Source organism: Mustela nivalis (assembly GCF_964662115.1).
Source record: "Mustela nivalis genome assembly, chromosome: 7".
Classification (NCBI taxonomy): domain Eukaryota; kingdom Metazoa; phylum Chordata; class Mammalia; order Carnivora; family Mustelidae; genus Mustela; species Mustela nivalis.
This window is the reverse complement of record NC_139026.1, coordinates 132,619,874-132,631,989: the sequence shown is the minus strand read 5'-3', so window position 1 is coordinate 132,631,989 and position 12,116 is coordinate 132,619,874. Positions and strand designations below refer to the sequence as shown.

At 48.7% G+C, this 12,116-nt stretch overlaps 1 protein-coding gene across 22 annotated transcripts in view; it reads right to left on the bottom strand.

The window, feature by feature from the left end:
• The window catches only part of KIAA1217, a 377,430-nt gene that overhangs the window by 17,523 nt on the left and 347,791 nt on the right, over nt 1–12,116 (bottom strand). For all 22 annotated transcript variants that reach the window (XM_082742072.1, XM_082742091.1, XM_082742090.1 and 19 more), the window contains 4 exons: nt 8,956–9,131; nt 4,125–4,255; nt 3,613–3,760; nt 1,334–1,784 (listed from right to left, as the gene is read on the bottom strand). In XM_082742072.1, the coding sequence (XP_082598198.1) occupies nt 1,334–1,784; nt 3,613–3,760; nt 4,125–4,255; nt 8,956–9,131 (906 nt within the window). The remainder of the gene's footprint in view (nt 1–1,333; nt 1,785–3,612; nt 3,761–4,124; nt 4,256–8,955; nt 9,132–12,116) is intronic.

Below are 12,116 nucleotides of genomic sequence, written 5' to 3'. Positions count from 1 at the left end.
TCCTTTCTGCAGATCTGGGCTTTTTTTTTTTTTTTTTTTTAAAGATTATTTATTTGTCAGAGAGAGAGGGAGAGAGAGCAAGCACAAGCAGACAGAATGGCAGGCAGAGGCAGAGGGAGAAGCAGGCTCCCTGCCGAGCAAGGAGCCCAATGTGGGACTCGATCCCAGGGCGCTGGGATCATGACCTGAGCCGAAGGCAGCTGCTTAATCAACTGAGCCACCCAGGCGCCCCAGATCCGGGCATTTTTAACAGACTCTTAAGTTCCGAGGCCCCGTTGCCAGGACCGTGGCCAGGGCAGTCTGAAGAGGTTATTTTTCTCTTGAGACCTGAATTATCCCTGTTGATCTGTGAGAGACGCGGGACGGTCAAAGCCATGGTCTGGGGTCAGGACCGGAGGACGTATGGGGCAGGAGGAAGGAGGAAGCAAGCTGTCCTACTCGGGCACGGACACCAGCCCTGGGTAAAAAGAATCTTTAAAGAACATGGCCTGGTTTCTGTTCTGTGACGTTAAGGCCTCGTTTACTCCTTCTACTCTGACTGCCTCTGCCTCTCACCCCAAGCCTGTGCTCATGACTTCTATCCCGAACCCTTAATCCTAGACCCACCACCTGAATCGACTCTATTGTTTCAGAGTGATTTTTTGAAGATGCTATTTTTTTACCGCCGGTCCGAGCAGCAGGATTTTTTGGATGCCCACACCCCCTCGGACTGCCTTGCAAGCTCCCCGAAATCCGGATCCAGCCTGTCTTGCCAGCCTCATGGCCCCTGCCTTGTTCCCTTAAACAGGTTCCTTCAACAGCTTGACTTGTAACTCCCTTTGCTCTAACACTCCTCTAACCCAGCCTGCCATTGCCACCCAGCTCTGCTCACCCAGGCTCTACAGATTTTTCGAGACTACTGGCAAACGCTTTGCAGGCCTGCATTCACCAGGGGGAAGCCTGAGCCAGCACGCACTGGCCGGGGACAGCCGACTCACATTTCTCCCCAGTTGTGCGCTCCCCAATATCCCGCTGTAACTCGAAATCGGCCATGGGAAAACACACCACAGAAATGGGTCATTTTACAAATCGGGGAGTTCCCCGCCCCTCCCCCCCCCGAGAGCTGGTGTTAAACACTTCCCAGGACACCAGGGTCACACTATCCACCGTTCTTGAAATCTTAATCTTTCTCTTAATCCGGCCACTGAAACCCATGGATAGGGCTACAAATCTATCTGCGATCCTTATGCACATACATGTATGACCTTGACAACCAGACCATACGCTCTTTAAGGGAAAGGACCAGGTGTTATTCCTTCATGAGGGGCTACGAGAAATGGAAATAGGACCCTACCTCAATGGACACCGCCCTGTTCTTGGCACTCACGCTGTGGATCTCCTCGATGAACAAGCTCTGCATGGTGGAACCGTTCACAGGCGTCTGTGGGGACTGCGGAGCCTGAGCCGAGGACGGCAGAGCGGAGGTCCCCTCCTGGGCGGCGGCGGGGGGGCCGGCCGGGTGAGGACCGGTCCCCGTGGGCAGGTGCTGGGTGGGGTTCAGCAGGGCGGCGGAGTGCTGGGAGGGCTGGACGACCACGGGGGAGCTCTGTGCGTGGTGAACGGTCAAGGGCACCACTTCCGACTTCACGTCGCCGGGGACTCCTGCCGCGTGGAGGGGCTGGCCCGAGGCGTGGGGCGCCTCCTCCTGGCTCTTCAGGACTTCGGCGGCCGTGGCCTTCTCCATCGCCACGTACTGAGCGGCCTGGGCGGCGTCTGTACCTTTCAAGAGTCCGTCGGTGACGTGTCTGGGAGAGGAGACCAGGCACAGCAGCATTAACTCTTACAAGGGGCAGCCTGCATTTTATTTGTATGGCATGAACTTGAACCCTATGTCATCCCAAAGCCAGGCAGGCTGTTGCTGCAGAATTAAGACGTTCGAAAACCCCGAGTAGCCGCTCAGTGTTGAGGGTTTCCATAGCAACTTCCTAATGCCCTCCGGTTGTCTCCTGGCTGCCTCTGGTAGCTGCTTTCTCAGTCCTTCCCTTAAGATAGGATCTGTCTCTCCCTTTCCACTAGCTCGGTTAAGCCCAGCCAGACACCGTTTCATCACTATTTGCGCAGTGGCGACACACAGTGAACACAGGACCCTAACAAGAACTCCTGTACCCAGTCCTGGGAACAGTCCTGGCAGAGGGACAGCCCTCAGGCAGGCTCAGTTCCAACCCCCGAAGCTTCCTGCTCCCTCCAAGCGCTCTTCCTTTCACTGCCGAACCCCTGCGGAGAGCAGCTCCTGCAGCGGACCCCTGAACAGCGTGGGCTGGGTTAGGGTCCTGACCCCCTACACGGTTGAGAATCACAGTAGAACTTTTGCCACCCCCCCCCAAAAAAAACCTAACTGCTATTGACCAGAAGCCTAACCTACTATTGACCAGAAGCCTTATCTAGATCATAAACAGCTGATTCACATATATTTTGTACGTTATTGCTGTAGTCTCACAATAAAGGGAGAAAAGAAAACATTAAGAAAATCAGAAGGAAAAGAAAATGCATTTAACAGTGTTGCCCTGTATTTATTAAAAAAAAAAAATGTACACAAGCGGACCCGTGCAACTGAGACCCGAGTTGTTCAAGGGTCCGCTGCATTCTAACACCTTGGGTTTGCTCTTCATGTTGTTCAGCCCTCGTGTGATCAGGTTTGTCCACCTGGACTCGATCAAGCCTTTCTGCAAGGGTCGACCGCGACTTCAAATCTTGCACGTAGGTTAGTCCTCAACCTCCTCTGCTTTTTGGGGTCTTGTCACGCTATTTGTTGATTTGGATGTGTCTTTGAGGTCAGGCCAGACCCGTGCCTGAATGTCATCATTCCTGCCACGTTCTAGCCGTATGATGCTGGGAACCTCACCTTTCTGAGCCTCACATAGTTTTCTATAAAATGTAATAAAGATGAGGACCAGGACAAGAGCATGAGAATGCCTTCTAAGGCCTTCCTCGCAGGTTATGGTTAGGATCAACGTAGTTCTAGGTCAGACAATGTCCAACTTGACTGATAACCTTTAGTCGGTGCCTCGATTTGTTATTAAAATGTTTTCTCTCTTTTTTGATTTGAAAAGAAGACCTTGCCTTTGTGACCTTCCTCTGCTACTCACTTCTGTTTCTTTTACTGACCCTGTTCCTTTGATCTCCAAGGATCCCCAAGGATCTGTTCCCCTCTTTCTGTCTCGTGCTACCGTGCCCTTTCTTCCACTACCACGAGTCATCTTCACAAAGGCAACTTCGAGCTCTAGATCTCTCCTTCCACCTGCTCCCCGCCCCCGAGTTGGGCAGCCCCACACCCCAACACCGTCTCTCGAACCTCCCAGCACATTTCTCCTCACTGAAGGCCTCTCTGCTCCTGAAGCGAAGGAGGCTACGAAAATATTGTGAGCCATTCTTCAACTCTAACGCGTTCCTGAAAAGAACCACCTTCAAATGATTAAAAAAACAACAAGAAGAAGAAAGTTTACCAGGTTTGCTAATGTTAAGCCCTAGGCACTGCCAAGTGCGGCAAAGACTTGAGACCTCAAGTAAGTGTGGTGGGAAGGAGTCGCTGCCTCGCCTCGGGACGCTTCCCCACCCCCCAGGACGCCCGGTTACCTCCGCAGCATGGTCAAGGTGTCGGTCATGCTTCGCACCCTCTGCAGGAGACTGTCCAGCCTGTGGGGCTCCTCCTTCAGAAACCGCACCGCCTCCACTTCGATGCGCAAGATCGCTCGCATCTTGTTCTGTAGGGTTGGGAATTCTCCTGCAGGCGAAGAGCCAGAGGGTGAGCCGCCGGAGAGGCAGGACGTGGAGCCCCCACCCCGCGAACGCACTGGACAGGCTTGGAAGCGAGGGGCTCACGCGCTCCACACCATCTTTGGAAGGCAGCTGCCTGTCATTAGTGTCCCTTCATCCTGAATCTTACAGGGTATTTAGGGTACTTGCCAGTTTCATTCAGGGAGGCATCCTTGGTGCCTAGAACGGTGCCAGACACACAAAGGTGCTTGCGGACTATGTGCACGCACACAGGCATGAATGATGCATCCTTCACTACTGGACAGATTTTTAACACCCCCCACCCCATAGGAGACGGGCTCCGGACTCCTCCCATCAAGGAGGAGGCTCACCTTTCAGGGTAGCTACGGCTTCCCCCACTTGTCGCAGGAGGAAAGCCCCGTCTTCCACGTCTTTTAGAGTGACCACTCGGCTGGCGGATGTAGAGTCCTTCTTCAAGTCTTCAACAAAGTCTTCCAGCTCACTGTGAGGGGCAGGGGAGGAGCAGACCAGCAGATGAGGGTGAACACCGGGTCCACAAGAAGAGCGGCTGCAGTAGCCAAGGGCTTGTCCCCGCCTTCCCTTGCCTTCTGCTAAGACGGCAGCTCACAAGAGTGGCTTGGTCTGGCTTAAATATTCTGCTGGGGTGTAAGGCAGGTGCAAGGGAATTTTCCCAGGGCCTGTTCATGGAGACATCCCTTCTTTGTTTTTTATTTTATTTTTTCTTTATTTATTTCCGGTGAGGATACCGATGCCAACTAAGGGACGGGGGTTGTGCACTTTGTAATGTGACAGAGGGGATCAACTGTATGCGCTGTAGCGGGGCAAAAGGAGGGATCCTGATGGGTTTAGATCAGCCTTCTCAACTTGGAACTTGGTATTTGGGACCGGATAATCCCTCCTTGTGGGGGCCTGCCCCGAACAGTGTGGGGTGCTCAACAGCATCCCAACCCTCTAGCTGCTAGATGCTAGTAGCACCTGCCCCGAGCCTGTGACAAACAAGGATGTCTCTAGATGGTGGGAAATGTCCTTGGAGGGGGGAGGGGAGGGAAGCAAACTTGCACCTGATCGAGAACCTCTAGCTTACACTGATGATCTCATCAATAAGGACTGACTTTCCACTCCAAGCTACAGAGGAAAAATGATCACAGATCTGATTTCTGGTGTGTCTGTATGTGTAGGAGAGTGTGGAGAAACACACCCCTCCACACACAGAGCCCCCCCACACACACCCTAAGGTATTGCTAGAGTTCCAACAGAACTGAATTAAGGTCTTCCGCTTCAAAACGCAAACCAACCAACCACCCAACCAAATGACAACATCCTGTCTCCTGGGCACATTACTAACCCTGTCCTAAACACATGTTCCTATCACTTCCATTTGCCTGTAAACCTGACAACAGAAAGCCTCTCTCTTAAAGGTGAAGGAAAAGTATGTTGAGAGATAAAGAACCACTAGGTGGCAGTAAGCGACCAACATTCCACCTGCTGCTGGAGTAGAGCTTAGAGCAGGTGAGGAAGACAGTGGATCTGGAAGAAAAAAAAAAAAAGGAAGGAAGGAAGAAAGAAAGAAGAAAGAGAGAGAGAGGGAGAGAAAGAGGAAGAGAAAGAGGAAGAGAAAGAGAAAGAAAAGGAAAAAAGAAAAAAAAGAAAAAGAAAGAAGAAAAAAAAAAGGTCTGCCCCGGCCCTTTGCTCAAAGTGGGCGCGCAGGTGGGAGTTACGGATGGCACAGCCACTGCAGGAGGGACCCGGGGGGATGCTATGTATGTTTCACAGGAGCCTTGGACCAAACAACAAATTCATCCGCCACAGAGAAGCGGGATGGGGCCTTCGGTGACGTCTTTTATTCTGTTAGGGAAAAGGGACCCACCCAGCTGCCTGTGATTCCTTCAGATGAAATGATGCAACTTCAAACCAAAAGTGAAAGCCTTTTCCGCTCCGGGTCTACACCGTGAACTACGGAGAGGTAACCGGTGTTCTGTGTCCCAACCACAGAAACTTCCTACAGCTGCTACATCCCTGAGGGGAGGACCTGTGCCGTCCCTCCAAGGAGCTCTAAAAATGGCACCTACGTGTTATTTGAAATGAAAAGTTATTTTCCATTTCATCATCAAACTGAAATATTAAGAGTGCACACAGGACACACTGTCCAATCCTTCCAAGTTTTGAGGGAAGAGCTAAGACCCAAATGTTATCACGGTTCCATTAAAAACCCACCAGCTTGCCAGGCTGTAATTAATAGTCTTAGGAGCTATCATCTGACCCAGAGTCAGTCTGCCTAAAATTCTATTTTAATCTCTTCTACACAGTGTACCTCTTGGATTTTATAACTCTGCACACAGGAGACCCCTAAATGTCACAGCTTTTCCTTTGTTGATCAGGGAATATATACAAAAGTGTATGGATATTAACGTATACAACAATGTCACTTCTGTTCACACGTTCCTGCTGTTAGAAAGCAGTCGGATCAAATGTGTTCCTTCACAACGTAACAGAGATCAGGGAGCTAAAATGAGTGCTGAAAACAATTTTTCAATATTATGTACTCAATGTGACTTTTGAGATGTGAACTCCACTCAAAGGAATGCCAGATGTTCCCAGATGCTGTGGTTTACATATAAATCTGTTCTATTTGTTTAAGTTGCTTTTCCTTCTACCTTAGATAAAAAGAAGCATCAATTTGTTGAACTATGTTTCATCTATTATTAGAAGCCCAATTATTACTTCCAAATGGAAACCCACCAAAGAGAGAGGATCTTGATTCAACTTCTCTCCATAGTTCTAGACCCAAATTTCATTTCTCTGCCATCTGAATGGCTCACCAGCAACTTACCCTAACGTGAGGCCCAAGGGAATTTATTCTCGTGTATGTGTGTGTGTGTGTGTGTGTGTGTGTGTGTGTGTGTGTGTGTTTAAGGACACAAGCAGGGGAAGGGAGGGCAGGAAGAGGAGGTAATGGTTTTCCTAATGTTCCAGAGTTGAAATTTCGGGCTGTCTTTTGTAACCCGCTCTCAGTTTCCTACTTGGATCCCCTACTCAGTGCCCTGCGTTTGATTTCTCTCCCCATCCCTATTTCTCTCCCTTGATCCAGGCCTTGCTGACTTCTGACTGTTACTGCCACGGCTTCCCTGACATCGGTGGTTCCCTCGCCATCTGTCCTGCCCGTGATCACCAGAGGGACCTTTCTGAAATACAGCTCTGACTTCACCACCTCCTTGATCAGAAACATCAGCACCTCCTCCTCAGGCCGGCAGTAACTGTCCAATGTCAAGACATCTCGGAATGTCCTCTGTAGCTTCGTAAAACCACGTTCTCAAGCTCCATCCAGAGACGTTCCGAACCTGGGGATGGACCCAGGAGCTTTCACGAAAAGCCAGGGATCCGGGTGATCTCGGTAAACACAGGCCCCACGGACGTCGAGCAGGCATGCTGGGCTCGAGTGTGGTCTCAGATACGGGCAGTCACCGAGCAAATGGAACAACCCGTTACCCACATAGGAAACACAATCTAGACCCACACTGGACCCCGCTTTCCTGGCAAAATGCATGACTCGAAGTTCTCCAAGCACACCTTGTGCCTTTCCCATCCTGAGACAGGCTGGGTCATAGGCTCCCTCTGCCCAGGAGCCCCCCACCCCCCTCCAGCCTCCACGGATGGAACCCCACCTGTCCTCCAGGCCAGCCTGGTTCAGTTTAACAAGCCACTTGTGACCCAACTACACACAGGGCCTCGCCCTGGGCCTGGGCGCACATGAATAACTTCAGGTTCAGTCTTCTTGATCCCTGGGGCCCAGAGTAATCTCTCCTTTGTGCGGGTTCACCCGGCACCTGTGAGTCATCTGTTTTGTGCTCCACACATACTCATATGCTTGGCTTCATGAGACTGGAGTTCCTCAGCGGCCCTGTGCCCGTCTTCCCCGTGGGGGGCCCGCCCACAGCGTCTCCCCCACTCTGCTTCCTAGCTCACTCTCGGGCGGGGCTGCTGGTCTCAGGCTAGGATTGACACTGAAGATGCTTTTTTCTAGGCCAGAAGCAAGAAAATGTCCTTTTTTCATCATTCAATTGGAAAACTGACGAAATATTCTGAAAAGGCAATATATTTTTAAAGACGTTTCCAAGAAGAATCTTAACACCTCAAATGAGACAACTGGGCTGTCACAAAAACGTTTCTGACAAACAGCTTTATCGCCTCACGGTGGGTGATCGACTGTCCACAAATGCATCGACTACGTAAGATTCTGGAAGCGATTTTGAGGTGTCCGTCAACGGTAGCCAAATTCCATTTTTGAGGAACGTAAGAACTCTACAATTGATTTCTAACCCCCCTCTGGACGGCTACTGAGAGGAACATTCTATTTTTAATGAGACACGCGGGGTTGGCATCTGAGGAGTACAAGCCCAAGCATCAAATAGATTATAGAATTAACCCTTTCCATGAAGACTTCTGGACCTTCTGCTCATGGGGAGAATGCCGAAGTTGCCTCTTTGTATTCCCAACTGGGGAGATTTAAGAAGCGAATTACCGACAGCAGGAGAACGCAGAAAAATTACTATTCATGATCCTAGAAGGTGAAATCACTCTATGATAAATCTTCATTGCATAACAAAACATAGATTACCATAAAAGATGGGCCTGCCTTAGTGACAGGGGTGGGGGGGGGGATGAACTGCGAACTGCTCGTTTCAATAGTGGGACTTGATAGATGCTTTCAATAAGAACCTCACGGAAGATGGGTAACTTTCCAGGAGGCATCTTTCATTCCTAGATCACACATACTTTACATCTGAATTCTTCTTTTGCGCTTTTAACTACCGTTGGATAATAGGAAGATGATTTTAACACCACGATCTTGGCTATTCATTTTCACTTACTGAGATGAAAGGCAGACTTCCCTTTTATCATCGGGTCTTGCCATTTGCTTCCTGTCATTTGCTGTGCTGCTGAGCCCTACAAAGGAGCACGTGCTCCGGCTTCTCAAGAGAGGGGCGCAGGTGAACTTTCTGGATCTGGATGGCGCTAAGGGTCCACGGAGGCCCGGAAGGGATAGGACTCTAACTGGCACATAGTAGATGCTCAATATAGAGAGAAAGAGAGAGCACCACCGAGGAAGGGCTTTGTCGTCGGCGAGGACAGGGCCCTCCCCGGGTCACACAGTGCGACACACGACAGGTGTCCCCCACTCACCACAGCTTCTTGACGATCCTCTCCTCCTCGTGTAGGTATCTCTGCCTCTCCTGCTCCACCAGGACGCGTTGTCGCTGGACGGGGTCCTCCAGCCTCTTCAGGGTTTCAATCACTTTGCCACTGATTTCCAGCTCGGCCTTCTTCATCATAGCCCTCAGCAGTTCCTGGTTCTGCAGCTGTCAAACAAAAGAAATCAACCTCAGCTGGGTTCTGGCTGCCTGAGAGTCTTGGGAAGTGGGTCTGGGGAGACAGCCCTGCAGCTGAGTGTTTATTTCCAGCGAGAAAGGGAAGGAAGTGACAATTGTACATCATATTGCTACTTCAACCACCGTCTGAGGTTCGGCTGCGAACTGACCCAACCAGACATTTGTGTCTGTATCTGCAAAAAAACCAGGAGCCTTTCTCGACTCTGGTCAGTGCCTCGTGGGCAACAGGCATAAACACTCATTGACGTGTTTTTATAGGGCGCAGCGGAGAACACCAGGTTTGGAGCCAAGCGATTGTTTGGGATGGTTTTGCAGATCTATAGAGGCACCTGGGAATCGTTTGCAAGCCCCGAACTAAAACATAGAACTGAGCGTGGGATAACACAGAACCCAGTGGCCAAGGCCAGCCTCCCTCCGTGAACCCGTGTGACCTCGGGAAACACCACTTTCTCTTTCTCAGTACAAGACTTCAGCTGCAAGAGTGGGACCTTTAGGAGTACTTATGGTACTAGGAGTACTTATGGTGTTAGGGGAACATCTGTAACGTTGGTGTAAGCTACTCCTTGCACCAAAATACTTCTTCCTGCCGGCTCTGGCTCCTCCCATCGCAGTGCCGGAAGTACCCTTATGACTTGGTCTTTTAGATCTCAAAGGCTTCCTTTTTTTTTTTTTTAATTCCACCTATAAGAGAGGTTGCATGATATTTGTCCTTCTCTGACTCCTTTCACTGAGCATATGTCCTCATGGTCCATCCATATTGGCACATGGAAGATTTCATTCTTTTTTTAATGGCTGAATAATATTCCATGGTATATATATACCTTCTTTTGATACTTTTATTTTTTTAATTTTTATTATTGAAGTTGACATCCAGTGTTATATTAGTTTCAGGTGTACAGTACAGTGACAACAACTCTAGACACTCAGTATCAGTACAGTCGTGTAGTCGCCACACACTATTGTGTCAATATTACTGACCATTCACCCATTGACGGACACTTTGGTTCCCATATTTTGGCTACTGTAAGTAGTGCAGTAGTGAACACAGGAGTGCATACGTCTGAGTTACTGTCTTTGCTCTAAAATACCCAGAAATGGAATTGTCGGGTTATATGGTAATTCTACTTTTATTTTTTGAGAAACCTCCATATTGTTTTCCACAGTGGCTGCCCAATTTGCCTTCCCACCAACAGTGCATGAGGGTTCCTTTTGCTCCATATCCCCGCCAGCAATTTTTACTCCTTATCTTTTTGATACTAGCCATTCTGACAGGTGTGAGGTGACTTTGGTTTTCATTTGCATTTCCCTGATGATGAACAAAGTTGAGTATCTTTTCATGTACCTGTTGGTCATGTGTCTTCTTAGGAAAAATATACATTCAGATCTGCACATTTAAAATTATAAATTTTAAATTTTAAAACTGGATGGTTTGGGTTTTTTGGTATTGCGTTATATATACTCTGGCTACTAACCTCTTATCAAATACATGATCTGCAAATATTTTGTCCCATTCAGGAGGCTGCCTTTTCATTTTGTTGATGGTCTCCTTTGTTGTGCAGAAGCTGTTTACTCTGATGTAGTCCCGTGGATTTTTTTTCTTTTGTTGTTTCTACATTTGGTCTTACTTTCAAAAATTCATTGCCAAGACCTCTGTCAAGGAGATTACCACCTGTGTTTTTTTTCTAGGAATCTCACAGTTTCAGGTCTTACATACCAGTCTTAAATCCATTTCAGAGTTAATTTTTGCATTTGGTGTAAGGCCTCATTCTTTTGTATGAGGCTGTCCCGGTCCTCCTAGCACCGTTAAACTGAAGAAACTGTTCTTTCCTTATTGTCTATTCTTGGCTCCTTTATCATAAATTAATTGACCACATATATGTGGGACCATTTTTCTGGGCTCTGTATTCTGTTGCATTGATCTGTGTGTCTGTATTTATGTATTTATTTTTAAAAAGATTTTATTTATTTATTTGACAGAGATCACAAGTAGGGAGAGAGACAGGCAGAGAGAGGGGGAAGCAGGCTCCCCACTGAGCAGAGAGCCCGATGTGGGGCTCGATCCCACAACCCTGGGATCATGACCTGAGCCGAAGGCAGAGGCTTTAACCCACTGAGCCACCCAGGCGCCCCTGTGTGTCTGTATTTATGACAATACCATACTATGTTGATTCTTATAGCTTTGCCAATATATGTTGAAATCAGGCCGTGTGATGCCTCTAGGTTTGTTCTTTCTCAGGGTGGCTTTGGGCAATTTGGGGTCTTTTGTGGTTCCACTTTGGATCAAACCCCCAGCCCTGACTACTATGAGACCTGGGCGTGTTACTTAGCCTCACTTGGTCTCCATTTCCTTGTCTTCAAGGATGAGGAGGATGGATTCACCTCCCTTGCTAGAGCTTGTCTGAGCATTGAAGGAAATACTGCTCGATCTAGAAGAGGTACTCAACAAACGTAGATTTGGCTCTGGACTATTTCAGCGTTATCAGTTAGAGGAGAATCTGTGTCCCTCTTGCTTATACAGGTCCATGTACCCAAAATCACGTGATCGCAGACCCCTGGAACATAGTACTTGATGTTGATGGTTGCAATGATGATGATTCCAGATGAGTTCTAAGCCTCTTGGCAATTCACTCTTTTTTTCCTGGATTTTACGCAGGCTGCTTGCATGCATAATATCACAACAGCCATGTAGTTTCCAGAGCACTCTCTTTTATGAGCCTACGGAGTTTACCATGTGGTTTGCACCTGACTTCCTAGCAATCTAGTTAAATACTTAGTCCTGTTGCTAAGTCCTGCATTCAGTATTTCTCTGGGGCAGGAGAGTTCTCTGATAGCATATCCATCAAGGGCATTTCTTCAGTCAGCTTCGAAGACAGTAGTTACGTTATACCTATTACATTCTCCCTAAAGTTTCCCTGAAATTTCAATGAGCTGTTACTGGTCTGTTCTGTTCTGTTT